General features: G+C 41.6%; 1 protein-coding gene across 2 annotated transcripts in view; it reads left to right on the top strand.

Moving 5' to 3' along the window:
* Positions 1-25956, top strand: part of PEX5L (peroxisomal biogenesis factor 5 like) — a 66409-nt gene that overhangs the window by 18249 nt on the left and 22204 nt on the right. Inside the window, exons 3-7 of one of the 2 annotated variants that reach the window (XM_065410676.1) lie at positions 1358-1469; positions 6514-6723; positions 10047-10173; positions 10797-10893; positions 21625-21720. In XM_065410676.1, coding sequence (XP_065266748.1) covers positions 1358-1469; positions 6514-6723; positions 10047-10173; positions 10797-10893; positions 21625-21720 — 642 coding nt within the window. The remainder of the gene's footprint in view (positions 1-1357; positions 1470-6513; positions 6724-10046; positions 10174-10796; positions 10894-21624; positions 21721-25956) is intronic. The other variant, XM_065410677.1, reaches the window with a different exon arrangement.

Here is a 25956-nt window from a genome sequence, read left to right as displayed (position 1 = left end):
CATACATGCTCACATGTGGGGGCCACTTTGAAAATTTGACTCTTCACAGAAATGGACATGCTCCCCCATATCTCATCAGCTCCAACCTATCACTTTGTGAAGTACTGTGTCTTGCAAATTGCTGAGCACTTTAGGGGTGTAGAATCAAGCCTTATAAGAACGGTGAAGCTGAGTGGTTCTGCTACTCTTAATAATTTGAGATTCTGTTGTCCGGGTAGGTGCTGACGCACATCAGAGGGTTTTTTATACATTATCTAATAGTCACTAACTTTCAGGGCGGCTGTTGACAGAGGTCATATAAGAATGAGAAAATGCCTTTTAGCCAATTCTGAACCATCCAAACATCCTGGGCTTGAAAGGTCATCTCATGTTAAAAATATGGTGGGGTTCATGTGCCACTTAATAAAAACTTTTGAAAAAGGGAGAATAGAAGAGGGAGAGAGCAAGGGGGGGGGTGAAAGCAAGGGTGAAAATGGGGAAGAAAGAGACTGAGATAAAAGGAACAGAGGAAAAAACATTCTTAAAGATAAAATAAAGTCAAACCATACCATCAAAAGGGCACCCAGTTGTGTCTGCAGAGGCCCTGATGCCGCAAAGAGAACAGCAGAGAGTCAACTGCAGCACAGGGACAATAATTGGATTCTTTTATCCCTAATTTGTGCAGTACCACAGGTTTGCCTTTAGCTGGCAGAAAATCTGAATTGAATCTTCCTTAAAAAACACCAAACTCATGCAATGAAAATTACAGGAGCAAAGAGTTCAAACTGCAGAGTAGATTTATAATCCCTACACAGCCAAAAACCAATTCAAAAGGTTCATAAACTCCACAGAGTTCGCGCTATGTCATTCATATGTTCTTGCATTCCACAGAAGTGTCTCATGTAACAGGTTACATTGAAGGGGCTAATGCGTATTTTCTAATATAAATTGTGTTAAAGTTCTGCATGTGTGAGTTATTAGTGGAAAAAGGATGCCTCCCATGCACCTCAATGAATCAACATTGATTGGTCATTCCCACCCAGATGATATAAAGGTGAAATTCATGCCACCAGGTATTCATTAATTAGGCCTATAATCAATAGCATGTAACAATTGTTATAGAAGAACCATCTTGGTACTTTACCAAGACAGATGGCTTATGAAATTTGAGCATAATTTTAAGACGTTCAGAAAGAGCCGTTAAAAGTCTATGTTTAGCCCCAACGCTGCCTGTACTTTAGAAAAAGGTGACAATCGCTGGAGTCTCTCTTCTCCCACAAGCAGAAACTAGCCACATTCTGTTGTAAGGATGAATTTAATTTCTTTAGATTTTGCATCTCAACAAAGTTCTTTGACCCTTGTGTTTTTCTGTTGCCAGCTGGTGAATGAGCAACAAGAAAGCAGACCCCTCTTGAGCCCCTCCATTGATGACTTTCTCTGTGAAACCAAACCAGAAGCCATTGCCAGACCAGTAACATCAAATACAGCTGGTAACTAATTTTCTTTATCATCACTCATTAAAGGAAGATAATTAATTTTAATTTTAGCTTATTTATTGTACTTTTTGCCAGATAACATATTAGTTTCTTTTTTTTAAAATCAAACAAGATTCATTATTAATTATTTTTACAAAACCGAGTTGTAGTAAATTACAAATGGATTAATCTGGGAGTAGCAAAACCTTGTTGGTCACGCTTTGGTTTTGTAAAATCAAAACTTAAACCTGTGGTTGTTAGGATCCAGGTCTCAAATTATACCAAAGCTTCAGAGTTAGGGGTTGAGATACGCAGCTCTGATTTTAGTCCACTGGGAAAGTGATTTTGGTTTGGTAACTCCTCAGCCTGGCTTTTCTTTTGCAAAAACTTAACCATGGGTGGGTTGCATCTAGCTCTTGTTTTATCGAAACTTCCTAAGTCTGGAGTTAATGGTTTTTGATAAAGGCTTAAGTAATGGTTCATGGCCTTGTCTAGATATTATCTTACTTCTATAAAGTTCATCTAGTCTACAATGCAGTCTTCACCACTGGGCTTGTGTAATGAATATGGCCATTCCAGTTGTGAAGTAAGATTCTTCCCAAGTACAGAGTGCCTTTGTAATCCCATTGGTGAGTGTATGTTACAGATCCCCCTCTGTGTCTGATCAATGGAAGATGTGAGTCTGTTACTGTCCTAGTTCAAGCTGTAGCAGTTCATGCCTAGATGGTGGCCATCACATCCCCACAAAAATCTCTCCACTGATTATGCTAGGCTGAAGTGAATTTCAGTTAATGACAAAAATATATATATGTTCATCTAAATTGTGACAAAACTCCTGATGAACAGTATTCTGTCTAATACCAGTGCTACTACTGCCAAGTTTGTTTCGAAGGCTCATTATCATTGAAACCTCTTCTTGTATAGTTTTTTCTTACCCTAGCATTTACACTGACCTAAATTATAGAACAGGGTTTTACTTCCCTACTTTATTGGACATAATGGAGCATTAGGTGTTTCTGTAAATGAAAAAAGTTCCTTTATGAAAAACATGAGCCAAATATTACTCCATTTCTGCTTGTCAAAACCACACTGGTCTTCCTGCCACTAATTCTTTATTACGTACAGACTTGCTTTACTGAAAACTTGGGGAGAAAAAAAAGAGATACTAAAATGTTATCCCCTTCCCACTGTGAAAAGAAGAGAAAACCTGCAGCTGAGCTCAGGAGCTTTGCTATTGAAAGAATGTAATAAATTTCTGATTTGCCTTGTGTTTCAATAAGATAGAGCAAGTAATAAAAATGATCTGGTAATCCTGAAAGCACTCAAAATTAAGAAAAGTATACTGTCTTGCAGGATTGGTTTTTAAGATTTTAGTGTTGCTGTTCAGTGGTATGTTCAGAGGTAATATGCCACTTGCAATGTATAAAGGTTAAACAAAGTAAATTAATCAATCAGTTGAGGGACAATGTAGTCAACACAACTACTATATTTTATAAATATTTCATAAAACAGCTTGGCTTGTTACAAGCCATTGGAATGGCCAAGTGGAGAATTCTAATTTGTGTTCATACATCTTGCTTTGGATTCCACTTATGAATGAATTTTTCACATTGAGAAAGAGTTTCAGACAGATGACACTTGCAGTATTGTGCACACAAATTATGTGCATGTTTCACATGGCAACTGGCATCTGTATGTCCAAATCAGGTACCTGATATATTTGTGTTTGCAGTTATCTAATTTTCAAAGGCAATGAGGGCAATTGTGCCTACAGATTAGGCACACAACTGTACATATATTTATATGCTAACTGGGCTGACAATTTGCTTCAGTATGTTTTAACAGCTTCAGAGCTGTGAGGGGAAAAAATGCTCACCATAAGCAGGACTGGCAGCGATATTACACTAATGCACCATAAGAGTAGGCCACTGCAGGACTACACCTCCTCTTTCATCATGTCAGATTCCCTCAACCAATCACCAGCAATGAATGTTTGGCTTCTTCCAAGATATTTCTTGTTTTCATTACCTCACCCCTTCCTTACTTGGTACTTCCCTACTCAGTTATGATATCAAACACACCATACCCCAAATACTTTTAGAATTCCAAAGTCAAAACCGAATTCACTGAGTCAAGACTTAGAAGATGAAAAAGCAACAACTTAAGACTTCATCCTGGGCTTTGGAAAACTGAATCGTAAAGGTTGCTGAAATAACGCTGAGTCTGAAACTAAGCCATCAAAAGCAAGGACATTCAGAATTAAGGCAGGATTATTATTTAAAATTCTAGCACTGAAAAGACACCACCAGGTTGGGCCCTACTATGCTAGGTAATGTACAAACATAATAAATTACAAAGAATCTTTCTTAATTCACTGGTTAAGACTACATATCATGGGTATCCCCCAAAAAAGCTACGCTGCAACATGTGCTGTTGGGCTATATGAACCCTTCCAAGCCCAGTAAGCTGGGCAGGAGATCCTGCATATTAGGAAGGGGATTCAGCTGAGGGATCTCTGAAGTCTTTGTAATGCCTTTGAAAATATTGACGATGATCATACATAATTCATGTTGACTTCCCAGCCTACCCACACTTCTGCTTCTTACACATGCTCAAGAAAACATTAGCCAAATCTAAGCTCATGCTTGTACAAATGTCACTACTAAAAAAACAAATGCAGTTAAGAAGAAGGCAGAAACCCCACCCAAGGTTTCAACATAGTAACGTTTGTAGTGCGTTGTATGAATAGGAGGTGCCGTGTTGCCATGTATGATGCAGTAGAAAACTATGGTGGTGAATGCTACAGTAGTGACTATAAATTAATGAATATTTTGAGACAAATGGGAAACTGATCTAATATGAGCTGCCTTCCACGAATGTGTCAAAGCCAACAGACAAGGAATGCCTGAAAATTTACAGACAACTAACAGGTGTAACAAAAGAACCTTGGTCAGCAGCAGAAAAGTATACACCAGAAGCAACTCTGACCTGTAGGAACTATAAGTGTCTTCAATTATCAACCCATGCTTTCATGCACCTGGTGAACTTCTGGGAAGCTGTTTGTTTATTCCTTTCCTCCTTTAACCTTGGAATTCGTTATGTGCAATTAGAGGATTAAAAGTGATACTTTGAATGCAGTCAGTTTAGCATATGGACTTTTGGAAATCTGAAATATATCTGCTTATATCATCCTTGTACATCGAAGAAAAGTAAAGGGTGCTTAATATGTAATAAGTAGTCAACAATTAAAATAATTATAATTGCAGATAACATCTTTTGAGACCTTTTTGAAAATATTGGACTGCTTTCACATGATATGTTGGTTTTTTAGTGATTTATGGTGCTGTCCCTTCCCATTATTCTACTGCAAACAGAGGATTTATTGTTGTATTTCTTTTTGCACTGATGTCAGTTGTTAGGTGTATTTTATCTGCATGGAATTGTTAAATTGATAAAAACAGTTTTTTAAAAAAAGTTAAATTGCAGGAAAATACATAAAAATTAGCAGCTTCAAGATTTCAGTGAAATGAAAGATTAAAATTCATATAAACTCAAACTGTTAGAATCCCTAATTCCTTTATTAGAGCTGAGGATAATTATTTTCAGTTCTAATTAATGTGTAACCCAAGCAGTATGCAGCTTTCAATAGAAAATGAAACATTGAATTAAATGAAACTGAATAATAGTTTTTCTTTTAGCACAGACAAATATGTTACAGGAATGACTGTAGGTACTGCAGGTAGTTAAAAGAGCAGCATTCATTAAAAAAAAAAAGTAAAGTAATTATAGGTGCTATGCCTGCCCCAAAATACCCCTGCCAGTTTTTGTTGCTTTACAATCACATTTATCTATTTCTGAAAAAAAAATTCTCTCTCCTCTTATGTGGAAGATTCACATAAACAAAAGGGGAAATTGAGCGACTCCAAAGGAAAACAGTGCAACTGAATATAAAGAGAGTGCTGTCAAATACATCAACTAAAAAAACTGGAAAAGAGAGAAAAATATGTTTTTTAATGTCTGTTAAAATAATCTTATATGTTACTTGTATCAGTGAGTAGGTAAAAAAAATTTCAGACAACTGTGATTTTTATATTGGCAATGGCCCTTTAATAAGAATATCATTAACAGTTTAGCTTGGTGTGTGTTTCTTGCAGTGTCCAAAAAACTAATTACGGTATTTAACACATTTTAGACTGATATTTTCAGAGGTGCCTAAAGGATTTCTATGCCAATCTCTTGTTAAAGTTTAGTGGGAACTGAGCATCCAAATCTCATAGATTGTTTTGAAATATCCTCCCTAAAACTCTGTAAATATGGAGGCCAAATCCTCCTTGCCTTACCCATATGAACAGTCCCAGAGACCTCATTCGGATGAGCTGCATGAGTAAGGCAAGCATGGATTGTCTCAGAGTTATTTTTCACTGGGAGAATTGTGAAGGGAATGTTTTCAAAGCGATTGGCTAGAGTCAGTGTGAATCATTCCGCTAACTCCTCACATGCGTCTTTGAAAACCTACCTCTGAACACAAAATGATTGCAAGCTGTCAGGTAAAGCTGATTTAGTCTATAATCATCTCCCTAATAGAGCACAACACAGTAGTAATCTCTTAAATAGCTGGTACTCAGATGGGTTTTAATTGCTTTCAGTACTTTAAACTGGTGAGACTGGTCCTAATCCTCTCTCAGAGCCAAATTGCATAATACTGGGACAACCAGATCATGTGGGAAACTCTGGGCTAAGACTTTCAAAAATTACTAGTGATTTCTGCTGCCAACTTGAAACAACTTAAAAGGGCCTTTCTGAAAATCAGGCCCTTTTAAAGGTGACTCAAGACCAGCATCTAAAAAAACAAGGCACCCAAAAATCACTAGTCACTTTTCAAAATCTTGGTCATAGTCCTTACCCAGTAACCATGTAACATCTACTGTGTCAAATACAAATGTGTTTAATTTAACTCAATTTTGCCTTAGTCAATTAAAACAAATTTAAAAGAAAAATCTAATCAAATAAATTAAAACTGAGCTCAATACTGAGTTCTAACATTTTGCATCTCTGATAGTATTATCAACCGGTCTGGATCTCTTGGATCTGAGTGAACCTGTCTTACAAACCCAAAGCAAGACAAAGAAGTCAGAGAATGCATCAAGAGGTGAAAACTTAAAGGCTTCAACCCACAGAAAGAAGACAGACAACTCAGACCTTATAAATGTGGATGCTGAGCAGAAGGTCCAGATTGGGAGAGCGCCAGAGAAGTCATCATTAGATTTAGGTAAGAGCTGGTTATTTCATCAGTGCCACTCAGCCATGCTTAACTTTACCAATTGCTCCTTGCTGCTATCACAGAATAGCACCCTGGGCCATCTTCTCATCGCCATGCACCTTCTGTAGACAGTTACACCACTGCATAGTGCAAGTAAATTGTGATTTAGTAGCATTTTATACCCACTTTACTCTCGATGTGCGCTGGTGTAAATGACTACACGGGGTGCAGGGCAATGGAGAAGCTGGCCCGTACAATGGAATGTCTTGGTAAGAATCATAGAAGGTAAAGTGTTTTTATAGTGGAGGGGAGCTGTTAAATGCAAATAAAATCAATCATTCTTTTTCCAAGGTGCCACTCAGGGTATGTCTACACTGCAATTAGACACCTGCAGCTGACCCATGCCAGATGACTCAGGCTCGTGGGGCTCAGGATAAGGGGATGTTTAACTGAGGTGTAGACATTCAGGCTAAGGCTGCAGCCTCCAAACTCACAGGTTCTAGAGCCCAGTCCCCAACCCAAGCCCAAATGTCTACACCGCAATTAAACAGCTGCTGAGCATGAGCCCCACAAGCCCAAGTCAGCTGGCACAGGCCAGCCGCAGGTTTTTAATTGCAGTTTAGACATACCCTCGGTGTCAATTGTGAGGTCACTTTTATGATGTGGACACTTATCTATTAGGAGCTGGGCTCTGGCCACAAACTCACTTTGCAATGTTGATCAGACGGCCATTAGGATAATACAGTTCCAAGCGGGGCTGGTTTGAAAGTAATTTATCATCTCTGGCATACTCTCTCTCACTAAACATTTCATATTCGCTTTTAATCAACAAGAGGGTAGCTACCAGAGAGAGGCTTACAAATGCCAAGTTTTAATTAAATATAAACCAATAACTTATAAATGGTGAGCAATGCTTCTTGTGAGATAAGCTCTCAGAACTTAAGTAAAATCATTGGGGGGGCAACTTTCTCAAAACTCTTTCCAGATTGTCTCTGGGTGGGATCTTCAAAAGCACCTGAATGAGTTAGGTGCCTAACTCCTATTGATAGGTGCCTAGTTAAAACTGACTAACTCACTTAGATATTTTTGAAAACCCCACCCTGTTGTTTTCTGGTAATGAATTGCCAAGACTGAATGCAGTATTCTAGGTGTGGTCTCCCAGGATTATATACAGAGAGACTAGTGTGTGTGGTGGAAAAGACGTTACACTAAAGCGGAAAGGGATCCAGGTGAAGGACTGGAGCAATACATGTTAAATACTGGTAAAGGATAGGAAGAGGGCAGTGTCTTTAAAAATATTATCTTAAATACTTCTTCTGTGCTGGGTAATGTAAGCCACTCCTAGTAATGGGTCAATGTATGTGCAAAAGAGTAACCATAAGTGTGCATCCTGGATCACTGAACTCTCTCTCGAGAAAGGTTTTGAAAATCGATGAATAGAAGTTAGAAAAAAAATCCTAATTAAAAAACAACCAGGTCATCACCTGGGGATATTATTAGAAGTTAGAGCAAGACACAGCTCTCAAACCAGCCAGGCCCATTTTAGACCTTCCTTTAAAATCAGCAAATATTACAAATGCCTACTGTACTTGTAACACACTGCTTTGCCTTAGGGTGACCAGATGTCCCTATTTTATAGGGACAGTCCCGATTTTTTCTTATATAGGCTCCTATTACCCCTCACCCCCGTCCAGATTTTTCACATTTGCTGTCTGGTCACCCTACTTTGCCTAAACACATCAGTCCCAGAAAAGCAGTGGCAAGTGAGAGTTCCATTCTTGGCCCAAGCACAGTATTCATATAGATTATCAAAATCTCATCACTGGATAACATTTGGCAGGATAATGATTTTTTTTAAAGTTAAATTCAGGTCATTTCCTTCCAAACTGTCCCAAACCTGAATCATTTCCAACCACAAGAGAAAAATTGACAAGCGGAATGTTATCTGTCTGAAGATAACAGCGTTTCTTTCCATCAGGGTAGATCTTTAAAAGACCCTGATGTTCAAGAGGCTTTCAGCCTCCAATCTTATATTTTATTGTTTTTTTATTTATTACCCCTGTAATTTGTCTAGGTTAGTTCAAGTTGTTATCTGGATGTCTGAGGACCTTAATAAACTTGAAAATAATTTCAGACATGTGACTAAATGATTTAATTGCCTCCATAACCATTTGTACCCATAAATTGCAGGTGCTAAAAGGGAGGCTGGATTTTCAAAATCTGGCCCACAATCTACAGGTTAAAAATAACCAAAACAGCCAAGAAGCTGCCACAATCCCTCCAATGTATATAATTTACATTGAAATAACTAAGGCTAAGATTTAGTCTAAGATTTACTAAGATTTTAGTAAAACTCATGGACAGGTCTCAGACAATAAATAAAAATTCAGCGTCCGTGACCTGTCCATGACTTTTACCAAAAATACCCATGACTAAATCTCTACTTCTGGGGCCCCACTGCTCCGGGGGGGGCCCTGCTCCAGTGCTGGGGGTTGACTGCCCCCCAGCCGCTGCTCCCAGGGACTGCTCTCCAGATGGTGTCCAGCCGCCCTGGGACTGCTGCTGCTCGGGCGGTCCCCAGGGCACCCCCAGGACTGCTGCTTGGGCGCCCCCCCTGGAGTCAGCCACACCGGCCGCTGTTCCCACAGTCCCTGGAGCCAGCTGCCCAGGGCCGCCAGAGCAGCAGCTGATGCAGCTGGCCCTGGGGCAGCCCCGGGGACCACTGCTCAGACACTCCCTGGGGCTGCCCCCAGGACCAGCCGCACCAGCCACCGCTTGTGCAGTCCCCATAGTCAGCTGCCCAGGGCCGCCAGAGCAGCAGCAGCTGGTGTGGCTGGCCCTGGAGACTGCAAGAGCAGCTGGCCCCAGGTCGCTCCAGCGGCGACCAGTGCAGCTAGCTGAGGGGCACCCGAGCCGCTGGCCCTGGGGCCAGCAGCTTGGGCGGCCCGAAACTCAGCCACACCAGCCGCTGCGGAAGTCACAGAGGTCGCGGAAAGTCACGGAATCCGTGACTTCCGCAACCTCCGTGAAAGAATCACAGCCTTAGCAATAACTGAGTTCAAGCACAGTCCCACTGATTTCCTGAAGGATCTTAAAATTTTAGTGACTATGAAAATCAAGATTTAGGTAACTTACTGCTGGTTCTCGAATATGTCAATTTTTCCCAGGAATTTCAACTGCCCTAAAGGATTGGGCCCCATCTAAAACATATGCTTTCCAATCATCATAGGATTTTAGTGATTTAGAGGTGCAGTTTCCTCACCACCATTACATGGAGCTGTAGACATAATGTTTTCTGAATTAGGTTCCGTAAAAGATTCATTTTTTTCCAGTAAATATTCAGACACAGCTCGAGAAATGGGATGAAGTGAAGTTTCATGGAGAGAGGAACGGCAAGGGTCATTCAGCTATAGAACGAAAATCTTCATCATCTAGAGCTCCATCAAAAGAGCTTTTATGGTAAAACATGCACCCACACCAATTTTACACCACCGTTTACATCACTGCCAACTTTGCTCGGAGATTTCCACTTGAGTTTCACTCACTCACACAAGGGCTGAATTTGGCCCAGTGTGTTTCATTTCTGCATTATCACTTGTAGAACTTAGAAAGGAAGAAAATTAGGCTACTGGGCAAGGGGAGACAGGCATGGTCTGAATAAGGGACTGGGAGCCTGGTGCTCTGGAGTGCTGATCCTTACTCACACTTTGACTCCCTCAGTGGCTTTCTGTGCCTCTGTTTACCTTGCTATAAAATAGAGAGAACACTGCTGTGCGCCTGATTCTCCACTTCATTATACTAGGTCCATGACAATGTAACTCCATTGGCTTAACCTGTATAATGGCAAATCATACCCCAGATCTCTTCTATGAGGACAGGTTGTGTTGATCATTGTTTGCATGGGGCTGAAATGTGTAACGGACAGAACCAAGAAGGAAGAAGAGTCAGTGCACTATCAGTATCCACCAATTAAAAACTACTCAGCTAACAAAATTAACCCAATTAGTCATGATGTATTTATTAAACTGTTAGATATAGTTTCTTGGTGTACAATAATGAATATGTAAATGCGTTATTTATAGGTCTACAGAGAACAGATCGCAGTCTGAGCTGACTAGTGTCAAAAGTGCCTTGGAGTCCAATTCAGCATCAGATTTAGAATTAGTACCTGCAACACAGGTAAGTGATTTTATTAGGTCCAGTTACACAAATAAGCCAAGCAGGTATTGTTTCATTGTGTTACTCTTCACTATCAAGAGAACTGTAAATGGGGTGTTTTCAATGTCATCAGTTAACTCAATGAGAATTATGCAGCTAAATCTTCACATACTGCATTACATTACAAAAGCAGATTATATGTATTTGAAATACATTAGCATCTCAGTGTTCATTACTTCAGTGAATGAGCGTGGTAGCCTGGGGCTAATGCTTCTTAATTTATAAATCTCCTCAGAAGTATATTCCAGTAGAAGTGGAGAATTGATGCATGACTATCATCCAAGCTATGACTCTCACCTTCTGAATAATGATAATGGTGCTGATAAATAAGAAAAATAATTAGATAAATAATTACTATTGAAACTCCAATAAAAATGCACCATTCCCTATGGATTGAGGAATTTCATAGTTACAAAATAACCATCATCATCTTATAACATTCTGCTCAGGAGCAGCAAATAGAGTGCAATAATTAAAAGTGATTTGGGGAGAATCAACAGATTTCAAGAATCAATCATTTACGTTAAAAGCATAAACCAAAATAAGTAACGAGTGGTGGGGTAGGTTTCTAACTTAACTTTTCCTTGTTTCTGATCATGCTCTTATGAAATATAGCAGCAAATTCGGAATTCTCTCTCTTTTGGATTGAAACAGCCCCAGTTTTTTGCTTTTCACTATGTTGCAAAGGCCTATCTATCTGAACAGAGGACTTAGGGATGAATGTGTTTTTTGGAGAGTTTTGGAGAAGGTATTTTGTTAGAGCTGCTCTTCAAAGAGTTGACTTTTTGTTCTTGTTCTGTGGGATCTGCTGTTGCTTTCTCTCTCTCTTTTTTTTTTTTTAAACATTCATTGAACTTCAAGTAAAGCTCCTTGAACATTATTAGGAAAATTGTTGGCATATCAAGAAAAGGGGCCTTTGGAAAAACACTAGTTATTTCAACACAGTGACTTTCCATTAATATTCTGCAAAAAGCCAGACATTGCTGAGTATTTGTTGGCACACTAAAAAAAAAAAAATCAGTAGCACAGTAGAGTTGTTATGTGTTACAATCAAACCACATATTGCCAGCCCTTTTCTTAAATTGTATGATTTTAGGTTCTTTTACTTAAATCATTTTTGTCGCTGGTAATAGCCTGTGGATAAAATTCAGCCATTTTATCCTTTGTGAGCACTTTAAACCTCTCACACTTAATATAATCCAATAAGTGAATCATTTTTCCTTTACAAACATAAAAAATAAAAATAAAAGAATTACACTGGATTTGCTAACACAGTGAGGAACATTCAGAATCAGCCATAAGCTCAAGAACATGAATAAGTGAAAGAGGCCTATTTAAAAAACAAAACAAAACGACACCTCTACCCCAATATAACGCGACCCGATATAACGCGAATTCGGATAGAACGCGGTAAAGCAGTGCTCCGGGGGGGCGGGACTGCGCACTCTGGCGGATCAAAGCAAGTTCGATATAACGCGGTTTCACTTATAACGCGGTAAGATTTTTTTGGCTCCCAAGGACAGCGTTATATCGGGGTAGAGGTGTATTTCCAACAAGGCCTGAAGTGAGAGAGAGAGGCAATTTTAGACCTTAGGGCTAAACATGAACACTGCATACAGCTGGGCACATCACCGGCTGGTGTAAATTGTCAGAGTTCAGCGGAAGTCAGTGGAGCTGTGGCAATTGACACCAGCTGAGGATCTGCCTCCTCATTTCTATTCTGTAGGGTTATTATAACATATTGCCTAATAAGGCTAATTACCACCTGGATTTCTTTAGTTATATATTATGCCCTGCTCCCCTACGCTTCATCTGGCTGTTTGCCTTTCATCTTGTAAGGTCTTTGGAGATGGACTGGGCCTTCTTCTGTGTTTGGAGGTTGCCTAGCATATTGTGGGTGCTAGTGAAAACAAACAATAACAATAATCACCAGTAGTTCATATGTTCAGTTTGTGACCACCCATCCTCCAGGTAGGCAAGCTTAGTTTGGATCTACTCTGACATTTCCAAGGAAGTGGGGAGCAGCACAAAGGGCCTAATGGCCCTGAGAATCAGACCACAAGATTTGAAAAGTAAGTGACTGGAAGAGTAGTCAAAAGGCAGAATGAAAGTGACTGGGAGAATGGGAAGAGACAGAATGAGGGAAACTCACTGACATGGGAGAAGAAAAGAATTGAGTCATACATAAAGAAGAAAGCTCCTGTCCTGTTCCACAGAACAGACGGATTTAAAATAACTAACATCATTCACAAGAATGAGTCCATTTACCTCCTTCATACCGCTGTCCCAAGAATCTCCTCCCCCAATGAGTTGCTCAAAGACATCAGTGCAAATTATATTCTTTACATCCCCCGCTAAATTACTGCTGAAGAAACGCTAAATGTCGCTGTGCTGCAAGGATCCATTCATTTATATTTTACTTCTCTTACTGCTTATGATTTAAGGAAATGGAATCCTCATTTTAGGATCCTTATACCATCTTCGTTGTCAATCTGGGATCCTAGTATAGTATTTCCAGTCCCTTAAAGGCAGTACGCCCATTCCAGATGGAGCTGTTTTTTTAAAGCAGAAATGAATGTGCAGAAGCAGGTTGGAGAGAGATAATGAAAGCAAAGGAGAAGGGGGAAGAGAAGGACGGAAAATTCCAATGTGCAGAGAAATGATGTCAGAACACTTCAGACCTCTAGCCTAAATCATTCTTCTAAATACAGTGCTGAGTGTCTCAAAAGTCATGCAGCCAAGCCATTTCCTAACCCAGCTAATGCCCAGCCCAGCAAACATGAAAAGGAGCCAAACTCAGATACTCAATTCTGAGCTTTTCAGCATTCTGGAATCCTATACAGTTCACTCAGTACCTAATAATAATGAAAAAACGGTGAAAAATTTGTTGACCGAGCAGGTGAACAGATTTTTTACTTTAAAAATGAATTGGATGCTTAGAATCAAATTCTGTCCTCATATCCACTTATTCAATAGCTTGGAAAGCAACGGGGTTGAATGGGTATAGCTGAGGGCAGAATCTGGGTAGATGTAACCCCTTGATTTCAAGGAGATTGCGCTGTCGTAGCTGAAGGCAGGATTTGGCCATGACACCTTGTAGTGCAGAGGGGGGGAGAGAGAGAGAGACTGCTGTTGTACATTGTAGCTGTAGTGTCCCTCGCCCTAATCTCCTTTAGTTCCTGGGCCCTATAAGTCCCCTTCCCCTAATGATTCCTTTGCCCCCTCAAGCTTCCTTTTCCTATTAGCTTCCTATTATTATTGATAATGAGGAGGTGCTATGAGGATCCTAAAAAGCTTCCTTTTCCCCAACTCTCCTGTCCAAACTGAAGTCTCCATAGCTGAAGAACTTCTAAGGAATATAAGGAGGAATCCGTACTTCAGTGCTTATAAGCATATCCACCGATGTGTGTAGCAGCCTCTCCAGTGGAACAATAAGTTGTACTGGAGAAAGAGCTCAGCAATGGTGGACTTAGTTCTAAATTTAGGCTCTACACCTCCTCGGAGGAGTACCCTTGTAAGGTGTGTTGGACAGGGCTTTCTGGCAATGCTTAATTAAATGTTATACGGTAATGCATACATGCAAAGGGACAGAGGAGAGGTTGAACATACAACCTTCATTTGGCATTTGCTGGTTTTTGAGCTCTCAGTTGCGCAATTTCACTATTCTATCCAGGTCAGAGCATGGGTGGGGGTACAAGGACACAGATAATACAGTTAATAGCAATAATTTCCCCTTATATAGCACCTTCTATCCCGGGATCTCAAAATGCTTTGCAACACCCATGTCAGGTGGGTATTAATATCTGCATTTCACAGATGAGGCACAGAGCCACTGAGTGACTTGTCCCAGGTCACACAAGACATATGTGGCAGAGCAGAAAATAGAACCCTGTTCTCCTGTCACCTATTCTGTGCTTTACTCTTCAGATGTTCCTTCTTTTCCTTACCAATTTTCACCTAACTGCAAAATCTGAAATTATTCTCCTGTTTAAATTAGCACTAATTCTAATAGAATGACACCTTCTTCTTCTTTATATTTTATACGCTAGATTGACACGTTAGCGATGGAGAAGACCTGCTAGGTTGTGTAGTTCATTTCCCTGCATAGTACCGTATGTTGTCTGATGCTTTGGCCAGTCTAGCTTTAAGTGCATCCATGCCCTCTTTTAGGAGAGTATTCTTCAGTTTAGCAGGTTTCACTGGCAGGAAGCTTATGTGTATCCTGGGTGTGTATAAATCAAGCAGACATTCACAGAATTTGTAATGTGTGGCATTCTGTAAGAACAGTTGCAAATTTAGTTTACAGAGGCTGTAGTTTTGCATCTGTTTCCTATTAATCTTCAAGCAAAGTACCTGCAGAAGCAAAAAAAAAAATCCATTTTTATGCTGCACATATTCAGTTAGACTAGTTTCCATAAAAGTAAAATGGCTGTAACATCAAAATAAGAAAAGGTTGAATTGACTTTGCCAACATAAAAGGGAGATAAAGCTAGAGTTGCTGACCCAATGCCCTGTGTTGATTATTCCTGATAAGTGGAAATTTTTTCATCTTGAGTCATACTCTAGTGTGGTCAAGAAACATTACTGAACTGATGGCCAGTGACAGCCACGGAGCTTTGTTACAAAGCATATTTCCATAAGTGTTGCAAAAAGCCTCCTCATATTCACACGTGGAAAATTATCCCCAATAAAAGAAGATATGGTGGAAAGGCATTTTAGCCCTTTCTGTGGCTGCTCTTTTTCTGAAACAATTAAGAGCTCCAATACTTTATAATAGCACCAAAGTGACTGTGGAGGGACCACTCAGAGTAGTTTAATCTCCCTGGCCCATTCTGTTCCGTGTCCCATGTGCTGGGTAATAACATGAAAGGACTCCATGCTTGTAAAACTAGATTGGCTCTTTATTAAGAGAACTATTTACAGATGCTGCAGCTGGAGCCGTATGCTCACAGACAGGGGTCCTGCTGCCTCCTCCAAATTTCCCTCCTGCAACCTGTGCTCATCTCTCCAAGCTCCATGCAGGACACTACACATTCAGTCCTGAGTTTCTCAGTTGACACTGACAAGAAGTGCTCTGTGTGTGTGATGCAAACAGTGTTCTACAAAGAACTGGACTGAGTCCACCAAACATTAATTAGTTTCAGTCAGTGCCAACATGGGTCAGGTTGCCACCAGTAGGTGAAAAGTTCTCTACCTCTTTGCAGGTCCCTTAACAGCCACCACCCCTCTACCATCACAAAGGTCTGAATACTCTTGTGGTAAAATAAACCTTATTGTGGCTTTTACTAGATGATACACTTGCCAATGTTTATCCACCACAGATCTTGACCTTCATATTAAAGGTCACCCCATGCATATGCAACATGGTCCAGCCATACACTGGAGGTTTTAACTTGTCAAATTTGCTACTGTTCGCCATCTGCAACTCCTGAGAGAATCACCTTAATGCACTTCACTGTCCATCTCTGACAGTTCCAAGCATGCTAGCTTCCATCCCCAGTGTGGAGCAGATGCTCTCTAAAAGAACGGCTCGTGTTTTCTGTGCTTGAAGTTATTGTAGAGCTATTCCATTTTCTTTACAAACAGAAAGTCCTGCATATAGCAGAATTTCAATTAACAGAGCAATGTTAATAAAAGTCACAATGGCACCTTTTGGGAGGTTTATTGTTTTGTTTTTTTAAATGTATCTGAAGGTCAGAATACACAACAACATTGGGGCAGTCATGGTTTGTGGACTTCTTCCTTCTCAGTATTCTACTCCTGTCATATGCTACCCAATTTTAGCTTTTGAAGCTCTGTAGCGCCAAGTTTTTTTGGTGCCAGCTACCTTAGCAGATTCCCACTTGTGAATTTATCTGCCTGGAAATGTTCTACAGAATTTGGTCTTTTTACAATTTAGTTTTCTCCTCAATGATGAGAACTGCAAACAGAATATTTTTAATATATTTAATTTCAAATGGTACATGGTCTGCTTATTCAATAACCCAATAAACTCAATTTTCAAACTTTGGCCTCGCCTGCCCTAAACATTGGATATTGGAGCTCTCTATGTGCTGATTTACTCATCCAAAGACTGACTAGCGAAACCCTGACATAAGCAGGGCCGGCTCCAGGCACCAGCGAAGGAAGCAGGTGCTTGGGGCGACCAATAGAAAGGGGCGGCACTCTGTCTGGTATTGGGGCAGCACCTCCGGGTCTTCAGCGGCAATTCAGCGGCGGGTCCCTCAGTCCCTCTCTTCCTCTTTGAGCTGCCACCGAAGTGCCGCCGAAGAGGAAGAGAGGGAGTGAAGGACCCGCTGCCGAATTGCTGCAGAAGAATGAAGCAGCACGATTGAGCTGCTGCCGAAGTGCCGCCAATCGCCTTTTTTTTTTTTTTTTCTGCTTGGGGCAGGAGAAAAGCTGGAGCCAGCCCTGGACATAAGTGCCCACTCTTGGAAATTGGGTCTGATTCTGACACCTAGGATGACCAGACAGCAAATGTGAAAAATCGGGACGGGGGTGGGAAGGTAATAGGAACCTATATAAGAAAAAGACCCAAAAATCGGAGCTGTCCCTATAAAATCAGGACATCTGGTCACCCTAATCACACCACTTTTACTGTTGAAATTCCGTGGGCCTCATTGGAATTACTACTGATTTACACTGACGTAAGGGAGATCAGAATTAAACCTAAAACATTTATAACTCACAATTCACATCAGGAGTTCTGTGCATCACTATTTAGAATGTTTGTCAGGGACTGCATAAGGTGGTCTGGTGTCTACCAGTAAGAAAAATGGGGCAGGTGGATCCATATTTGGTGTGCCAGTAACTCTAATGAGATCAAGAAAGTTACACCAGGAATGGAACAGGCCCATTACTTTGAAGAGAGACCACAAAATTAGTCTATTATTTACTCCTCTCACCAACAGCACATACCCCATGTAAACAGAGAGCAAGTGCAGAAAAATGTGCACAAAATGATTGGTACGGGGGAATAAGACATTCTACCCCAAAGGCAGTAGATAGTGGGCAGCTATTGCACCTACCTCCCAACATAGAGTACTGACTTTATGGACCACATTGTGTGCAGACCCACTGGCCACTTCTCCAGTATGCCCTTTCCCCGTTAGAGAAAGCCACAGCAGAACTCTGCTCCTTGGTATGTCTGCCAGCTCTCCATTCCTGGTCCCTTTCCCCCCATCACTAATGAAATGCAGGTTTGGAAATTTCTGGGAAAAAAATAAGATTTTCCAACTAGCTCAACATGGGAGGTTGGTGCTAAAAGTGGAAGCAGAAGCCAGATGTCCTGGGTTCTTATCCTTTGCCTTAATACTGCAGCAGCCATTGAGATCCCAGCCCAGCCATGGGTCACCATAGAGCAGGGGTCGGCAACCTTTCAGAAGTGGTGTGCCGAGTCTTCATTTATTCACTCTGATTTAAGGTTTCGCGTGCCAGTAATACATTTTAACATTTTTAGAAGGTCTCTTTCTATAAGTCTATAATATATAACTAAACTATTGTTGTATGTAAAGTAAATAAGGTTTTTAAAATGTTTAAGAAGCTTCATTTAAAATTAAATTAAAATGCAGAGGCCCCCGGACCGGTGGCCAGGACCCGGGCAGTGTGAGTACCACTGAAAATCAGCTCGCGTGCCGCCTTCGGCACGCGTGCCATAGGTTGCCTACCCCTGCCATAGAGGATAATGGGGAGAGGACTACAACCCCCAGGTATCTGGTCATTGACAGCTAAATCTTAAACTCAATCCAGATGCCAAAGGCATCCAGTGCAGAGCATGAAACAGTGGTTAGGCAGAATCCCTACTGCCCACTTCTAACAGCAATTGTGCCATCTTGTTCTACACTAACAGCAGGTGTTGGTTCAGTGTTCAGTAGCCCAATACAGATTTCATTGCAGTAAACTAACCTCGCTGGCACAAAGACATATGAAGAATATACACACAGTTGGACCAGACTGGAATCTCAAATGCATGTCTTGATTCCAGTTTTTTTTAAAAAATCCTTCTGAACATGTAGTCACAAGCGCAGGAATAGATTTAAGGGAGGCAAAGAAACATTCCACACATAAGATTAGAATCTGACCCTTTGTCAGTATCCTTCCCCAAAAAGAAAAAAATATTTAGGTACTGAGACTGTGCATTAAGAATATGGCAAAGTGCTGCTTCTCCTGTAGATGAATTCTGTACATTTGCTTATAGGTATACTTCTGATTAGGTTACTTCATCACAACAATGCCCGTACAGCACTTGCTGATACAACACATTTTGTCAGGTTCAAACCTGAATTTCAAAGGAGTGAAGTTACACCAGGGTTGAATCTGGTTCATTGTAATTGAATATCATCAAGTACAACCATCAGAAATATAATCATGTAAATTAATGCAGTTGGGACCATGGGCAGACAAATAGCTAATGAGTTTTAACCTTAGGCAAGTGTGGGGGTAAGGGATTAGCGGAGTCAGAGAGCAATTTCTATTTGGCAAGGCTAGAGGTCACCATGTGGTTTTCCTTGCAGTGACTTAACATAGTTCTTTGCACTGTGCCTTTTGTACAAAAGCATGATTAGAATTATTTTAATAAAAGAATAGTTGTAGAGGACATTACTAATGTGCTTCCAGTGGGATAGATTGGAGAGAACAGTGTGCTAGGGATGTCAAAAACAACAATCATCCCTTCAGCTCAGCCTATGCAGTCACGGTAACAATGATAAACCAAGCTCTGGAATGTGCAAGTAGAGACAAAGAGAGAGAGATGTTTTCTAATGTGTTGTTAAGACACACAAAGAATAATCTATTTAAAATTAGGGTGGCATATGCTGTAGGCAGGACTAGCGGAAAGGGTCTTCGGGGAAGAACAATGAAGGGAGGAGGAGAATTAAAGTATGCAGAATGGTCAGGCAATAGAGATTGTACCTGTTGAACATAAAACATGGGACAGGATGTTGATATTAAAGATACCCCAAACCTAATCCTACAATCCAAATCCGCCCCCCCCAACTTTGGGAAAGTTCACATCTGGATCCAAAAATCCATGACTGGTCACTGAACCCAATTCACCATTGCAGTCCTCCAGTTTCACACATTGGTGACTCAGGTCCATTAGCTGTAGAGCTGGAAGAACACCCCAGGGCTTATTCCCCCAGCCTTTGGGAAAGCCTAGACCTGGATTTAGGTCTGAGCCCTGCATTTCAGAGTCATCTCTTATTATAACTGAAGTCTTCAAGGTACTCAAGGCTTAGAGAAAATCAATACAAAGGAGGTATTTGTACTGGTGATCCTAAACCTCAGGACACAGCCTGACAGACAGATACAGCAAGTGCAGAGAAAATAGGTACAACTTTCTCCTGCAGAGGATAGTGAATTAAATGCACCTCCATTATGAAAGAACAATAGTAGAAGCAAACAAAATAGCAGCCAAATACTCCTTCTGTAGCCTAACTTTCACACTTTTCCTCTTCAAGATGTCTCCCTGCTCTCTTTGTAGTCCCCACCCAAAATCCAAGAACTGTCTAAAAATCCTCTTCTGCCCATTCTGAATCACTTAGATAAGAGTGAGAAAACTGCAGATTGTGAGGTTTGTATATCTGTCTCATGCATTTCCTGTGTGCCAACCAATCCCACATCCTTTTATCATCATAAGGAAAGTCCTCTCCACATATATTTACAACTCAGACCTCTCACGCACTGATTTTTCATTGTAAAAGACTTGCAGACAGAGGCGGGGTGTACTGTGTATTTTGGGTCTCTTTTTAAAAAAATGTATGTAGTGGTATTGTAACCATGTCGGTCCCAGGATATTAGAGAGACAAGTTGGGGCAGGTAATATTGTTTATTGGACAAGATAAAAGATAATATATCACCCACCTTGTCTCTTTTAAATTAATGTCTATTTGGAAAAAAAAACAAATTCAGTTGAATGTCTCTTCAAGTAGATTGTAATTTAAAGAAATGGCTACAGTGAGATTACATGATAATTTCAGGGGAAATGGCATAAATTCAGAAAATGAAGCTTTCAGACAATCAAGGGGATTGTCAGTGTAACTAACAGGCACCAGAGAATGAGACCCTGTTTTAGATAATGGGGAGTTTAGGGTGATAACACAAGGGGTTCAGGTAATAGAGGCTAAACTGTACAGGATCCAGTTCTCAAACATAAACTTTCAACTACTTAAACGAAGTATTAATCATGTTGAATACAGTCCATTCAAAAATGAAATGGTACCTGTGTGACAGCTCTCCTTATTAGGAATTCCAACAGCTACATTTCTGTCTTGCAGAATGAAGCAAAATGAACCTGCGGGGGCGGGAGGGAGGAAGGGGAGATGTGAAGATAGCTTATTCGAGGCACAAGCTTTTAATGTTACACAGTCTTTTTAACCATTCTGAAGTTCATTTTCTCTGAAGCTTCAAGGGACTATTTTGGATCTACTTTCACAACCAAAGCTGGGATTGTTCATCATGTCTAAATCCCGAGTGAAAAGGAAACTCTAGGGAATGAGACGTTACTTTGCTCCACTGAAGCAGTGGACACTGCTAAAGCTGTGTCCAGTGTTGGTGGGGATTCACATAGGGAAACACACAGCATCGCACCAGATGAAGGTCACTTTCAACACTAGTGAAGAAAGAAAGAGAAGGAACTTGAAAGTTTGTGACAAAGCATGTCATCCTTTCTTATTTATTCTTTATTTCTTTAAGGCACGATCAACCAAAGAGCAGCGTTGGGGAGGTTCACTCCTCTCCAGAAATCATTCCTTGGAGGAGGAATTTGAAAGAGCAAAGGCAGCTGTTGAGGTATCATTTTATTTTCTGCTGTATCTTGGCATAAGGCTGACATTCACCTATGAAACAAACCTGTTCCTGTAATGGGCCAATGCATTCCAAATTCAATCCATAGCACAATTAAAGGAACACCTTAGAATTCGATTACTCAAGGCAGAGGAGAGATACATTTCATGAAATTACTCATTTAAAGTACCATTATCTGCCTTGGGAAAATAAAAGCTTAGCTATACATGGAGATGGGCCTGAATCACAACTCACAATCCAGATTGTCTTTCCCCATAATGGGCCAAGAAAAACTCCCGTGGATTTAAACACTTCAAAAACTTGTGAGTATGAAAATGAAATGCAGATTTTCCCCAGGGATCGGGTAGTTGCAACTTACATGCATGTTCAGTCCATTATAGGCAGGTCTGTGCTATGAATTCACATCCAAACCTAGACCAGATCCAGGGTTAGAATCTGGTGGAGTTTGTTCAGAGCCATCTCTGTACAGAAGGATAACTTGCTGCTAGACACTGAATGGGTAATTATATGTACACCTCTACCCCGATATAACGCTGTCCTCGGGAGCCAAAAAATCTTACTGTGTTATAGGTGAAACCGCGTTATATTGAACTTGCTTTGATCCACCGGCGTGTGCAGCCCCGCCCCTCCGGAGCACTGCTTACCGCATTATATCCGAATTAGTGTTATATCGGGTCGCCTTATATCGGGGTAGAGCTGTACTTACAACAGCAACCCTGTACTAAAGCAAGTTAATAAAAATCAGTGATTGCACTTTAACATATAGAGGATTCTCTGTTTTCTCCAGGGTGGTTTTACTAATGGCTTCAGTCCAGAAAACTGCAGGCAAGTGATGTGCAAGTTTCCTCAATGTACCTCAATCCTGTCCTGTAACATCTTTGCCTTTCCAATGCTGACCAGGAACACTTGACTAATGCAGTCCTGAGCCTTGTTGGACAAAGACAGCTCTTTACCAAATGACGTGTTTTGTGATATGAACCAAAAAGGATTTGGATGGTATCATTGATTCCTAAGCTTTAAACCTCTCAACGGGGTCCCTCAACAGCCTTTCAAACCCCTACAGCCATGATCCATCATTCCTCTGGGACAAAGCCCAGGATGAAATGTGTGAGAGCCACAGATAAAGTGATCTTAGTTGAGGAAGTTTGGCTGTGAAGCAAGCTTCCAGAGACTGAAATCACCTCTGCAAACACATCTGAACTTTGGGGATGTTTGGATCCAGATCTAAGTGTTACCATATAGGTCCCAATTCTGCTCTCACACCTGTCTTATGCCTGTGTAATTCCAGTGACTTCAGTGGAGTTATTCTGGGTTTACATTGGTTTACGTGAGAACAGAATCAGGCCTTATGGCTGAGCCTGGTCTCTAACTAGAAATGGAACTCCTCATACACAGATACATTTCATTGGTGCTGTTTATTGTTTATAATAGGATATGGCAATTTGTTTCACAGTGTTTTAATGCATATAGGAAAAATTCTTGCCTCAGCTTACAAGACTAGATAAACAGAAAGAATTAACTAGAGTTCAGTTAATATATTGAGATATACCTATCTCATAGAGCTGGAAGGGACCTTAAAAGGTCATTGAGTCCAGCCCCTGCCTTCACTAGCAGGACCAAGTACTGATTTTTACCCCAGATCCCTAAGTGGCCCCATCAAGGATTGAACTCATGATGCTGGGTTTAGCAGGCCAATGCTCAAACCACTGAGCTATCCCTCCCCCACTAAGAACATGGAGATGCTACAAACCATACACTGAATGCTTTTCTCTTTTACCCCCTAAACCCATTGATTCTTTATTCCTGATCAAAGATTGTTTATCAAGAACTGTTGGTCATGCATGAAAGGTTTTCTGTGCATTCCACATCATGCAAGAGGTGTTTTCGAACCTCACCTGCTCAAAATTCTCTCTATATTTTCAGTCACTTCATGAGCACAAGGTGGGACACTTATGCTGTAGTCAGTGAGTTAGCAGCGTGGAATTGGATGATAGACTGCTCCGTGATGCCATCAGTGTTAAAGTCACTGTTGTAAAGTCAGTGTTCTGGCTAACAGTGGCACTGCTCTTGCAACTGGTAGAAGCTAAGCATGGTGACATTCAGCATAAAGACCAAGAGCAATGGGCTGAGGCAAATAAATTGCAAGACACTACTTGCAACACTACTGAAATAGATTACAAGATACAGAGAGGAATATATTGTAAAATGCACCTGCATATTAACAAGGTCATTCTGAGGCAACAAGGACAGATTATTAAAATGCCTTAATGTATTCTGGAAAACAGGTATTAAAAGGGAATCTAATTAAAAGACTCTAACTGTGTAACTGGCAAAGTAACTTTTTTCTGTTTAATATACCAAGTTGGACCAGGTGTTTAAAATGTAAAGGAAAATATGCTTCAGGACCTTACAAGGCACATTTTCATCTGAAGAGTTTTTTTAAAAGGTTGAATTGCCATTCTGACCAGAACAAAGCAATAAGGAAGCTAGAGTGGTTGAGAATCATTTTCCAGCCCAGCTCAGAAACATTAGCACATTTATAGGGCGAAGCTAAACACTGTCCAAAAATTCATTTTTTATGCTCTTGGTGTTTCTATAATACTTTTCAAGTGAGAAAGCTTGAAATGGTGAGATTAGTTACAGAACTGATCATGGAGGGAAAGCAAATTTCAGGATCTTTGTTACCTTTGTGAAAAGAATTTAATTAATAATCTAGAGAGTGAAGATGCCAAACGATCTCCTACCCATGGATCACCTTGGGAATCATCTCAGGTTGTCCAACCTTGCGATGAAATTAGGTCTGTGAGGTAATTTCTTCTTAAAGAGGCGTAAAGAGAATCATACCCTCAGAGAATCTTTAGATAATAAAAGATTGGAGTGAATTACCTTTATAGAGATGTTAGGGATACGCTTGCAGTAACTTGGGTGCTTGCAGGCTTGGCTACTTTTCCTGTGTCTTTGGAAATTAGATTTGAATCTAATCTGAAACTGAAGCCTTCCATTAGGGTGACCAGGTGTCCTGTTTTCGACCAGAACACCTGGTTGAAAAGGGACCCTGTCAATTCCGGTCAGCACCGCCGACCAGGCCATTAAAAGTTCGGTCGGTGGTGCTGCGGCACTAAGGTAGGCTAGTCCCTACCTGTCCTGGCTGGCACCGCACTGTGCCCCGGAAGTGGCCAGCTGGTCTAGCTTCTAGGCAGGGGGTCCCCGCGCGCTGCCCCTGCCCCAAGCACCGGCTCTGCACTCCTGGCCAATGGGGCAGCGCCTGTGGGCAAGAGTGGCGCGTGGAGCCTCCTAGCCCCCCTGCCTAGTACCCGGACCTGTTGGCTGCTTCCGGGGCATGTGCAGCGCGGTGCCAGGACAGGCAGGCAGCCTGCCTTAGCCCCCGTGTTGCACCACTGACCAGGAACCACCCAAGGTAAACCTACACCCTAAGCCCATGCCCCATCCCTGAGTCCCCCCTAACCCAGAGCACCCTCCTGCACCCCAAGCCCCTCATCCCCAGCCCCACCCCAGAGCCTGCACCCCCCAGCCTCACCCCTTCCCACACCCCAACCTCCTGCCCCAGCCCAGAGCCCCCTCCCACACCCTGAGCCCCTCATCCCCGGCCCCACCCTGGGGCCCACACCCCCAGGTAGAGCCCTCCCACACCCCAACCCCCTGCCCCAGCCCAGTGAAAGTGAGTGAGGGTGGGGGAGAGTGAGCCACTCAGGGAGGGGGAATGTAGTGAGCGAGGGCGGGGCCTTGGGAAGAGGCAGGGCTAGGGTGTTCGGTTTTATGCGACTAGAAAGTTGGCCACCCTACTTTCCATCCTTCCAAAAAAATTACCATGGAGATTAAAGAGTTTAAGAAGGGGGTGGAGGGGTTAGAGACGGCCCAGGTCTGTGGGGTTGCTGTCCTCTCTGAAGGAATGGGGGGTCAGGGAAGAGATGGGGGTCAGAGAGGACCCAGGTCTGTGGGATCTCTGGCCTCCCTTTTGCGGGGGCTTTGCCCCGTGTGCAGCCAGGGGGCTGCTCCTATTCCTGCCTCTCCCAGAGCTCAGACCACGCTACTACTCATACAGGTTCTTGGCCTGCTAGGTCACTTCAGGCCCAGCGCAATGATGTCAGTGGTGGCAATGGTGGGATCTGGGCCAGGCAAGTTGCTTCTCACACTATTGTTGGCAGTTTCCAAATCTGAGTGGCACTGCAACTCCACAGCCAGGTTGCAACACCACTCACT

Source organism: Emys orbicularis, chromosome 9, assembly GCF_028017835.1.
Source record: "Emys orbicularis isolate rEmyOrb1 chromosome 9, rEmyOrb1.hap1, whole genome shotgun sequence".
Taxonomy (NCBI): Eukaryota; Metazoa; Chordata; order Testudines; family Emydidae; genus Emys; species Emys orbicularis.
Note: the sequence above shows the minus strand (reverse complement) of the source record. Positions and strands in the feature narration are given on the sequence as shown.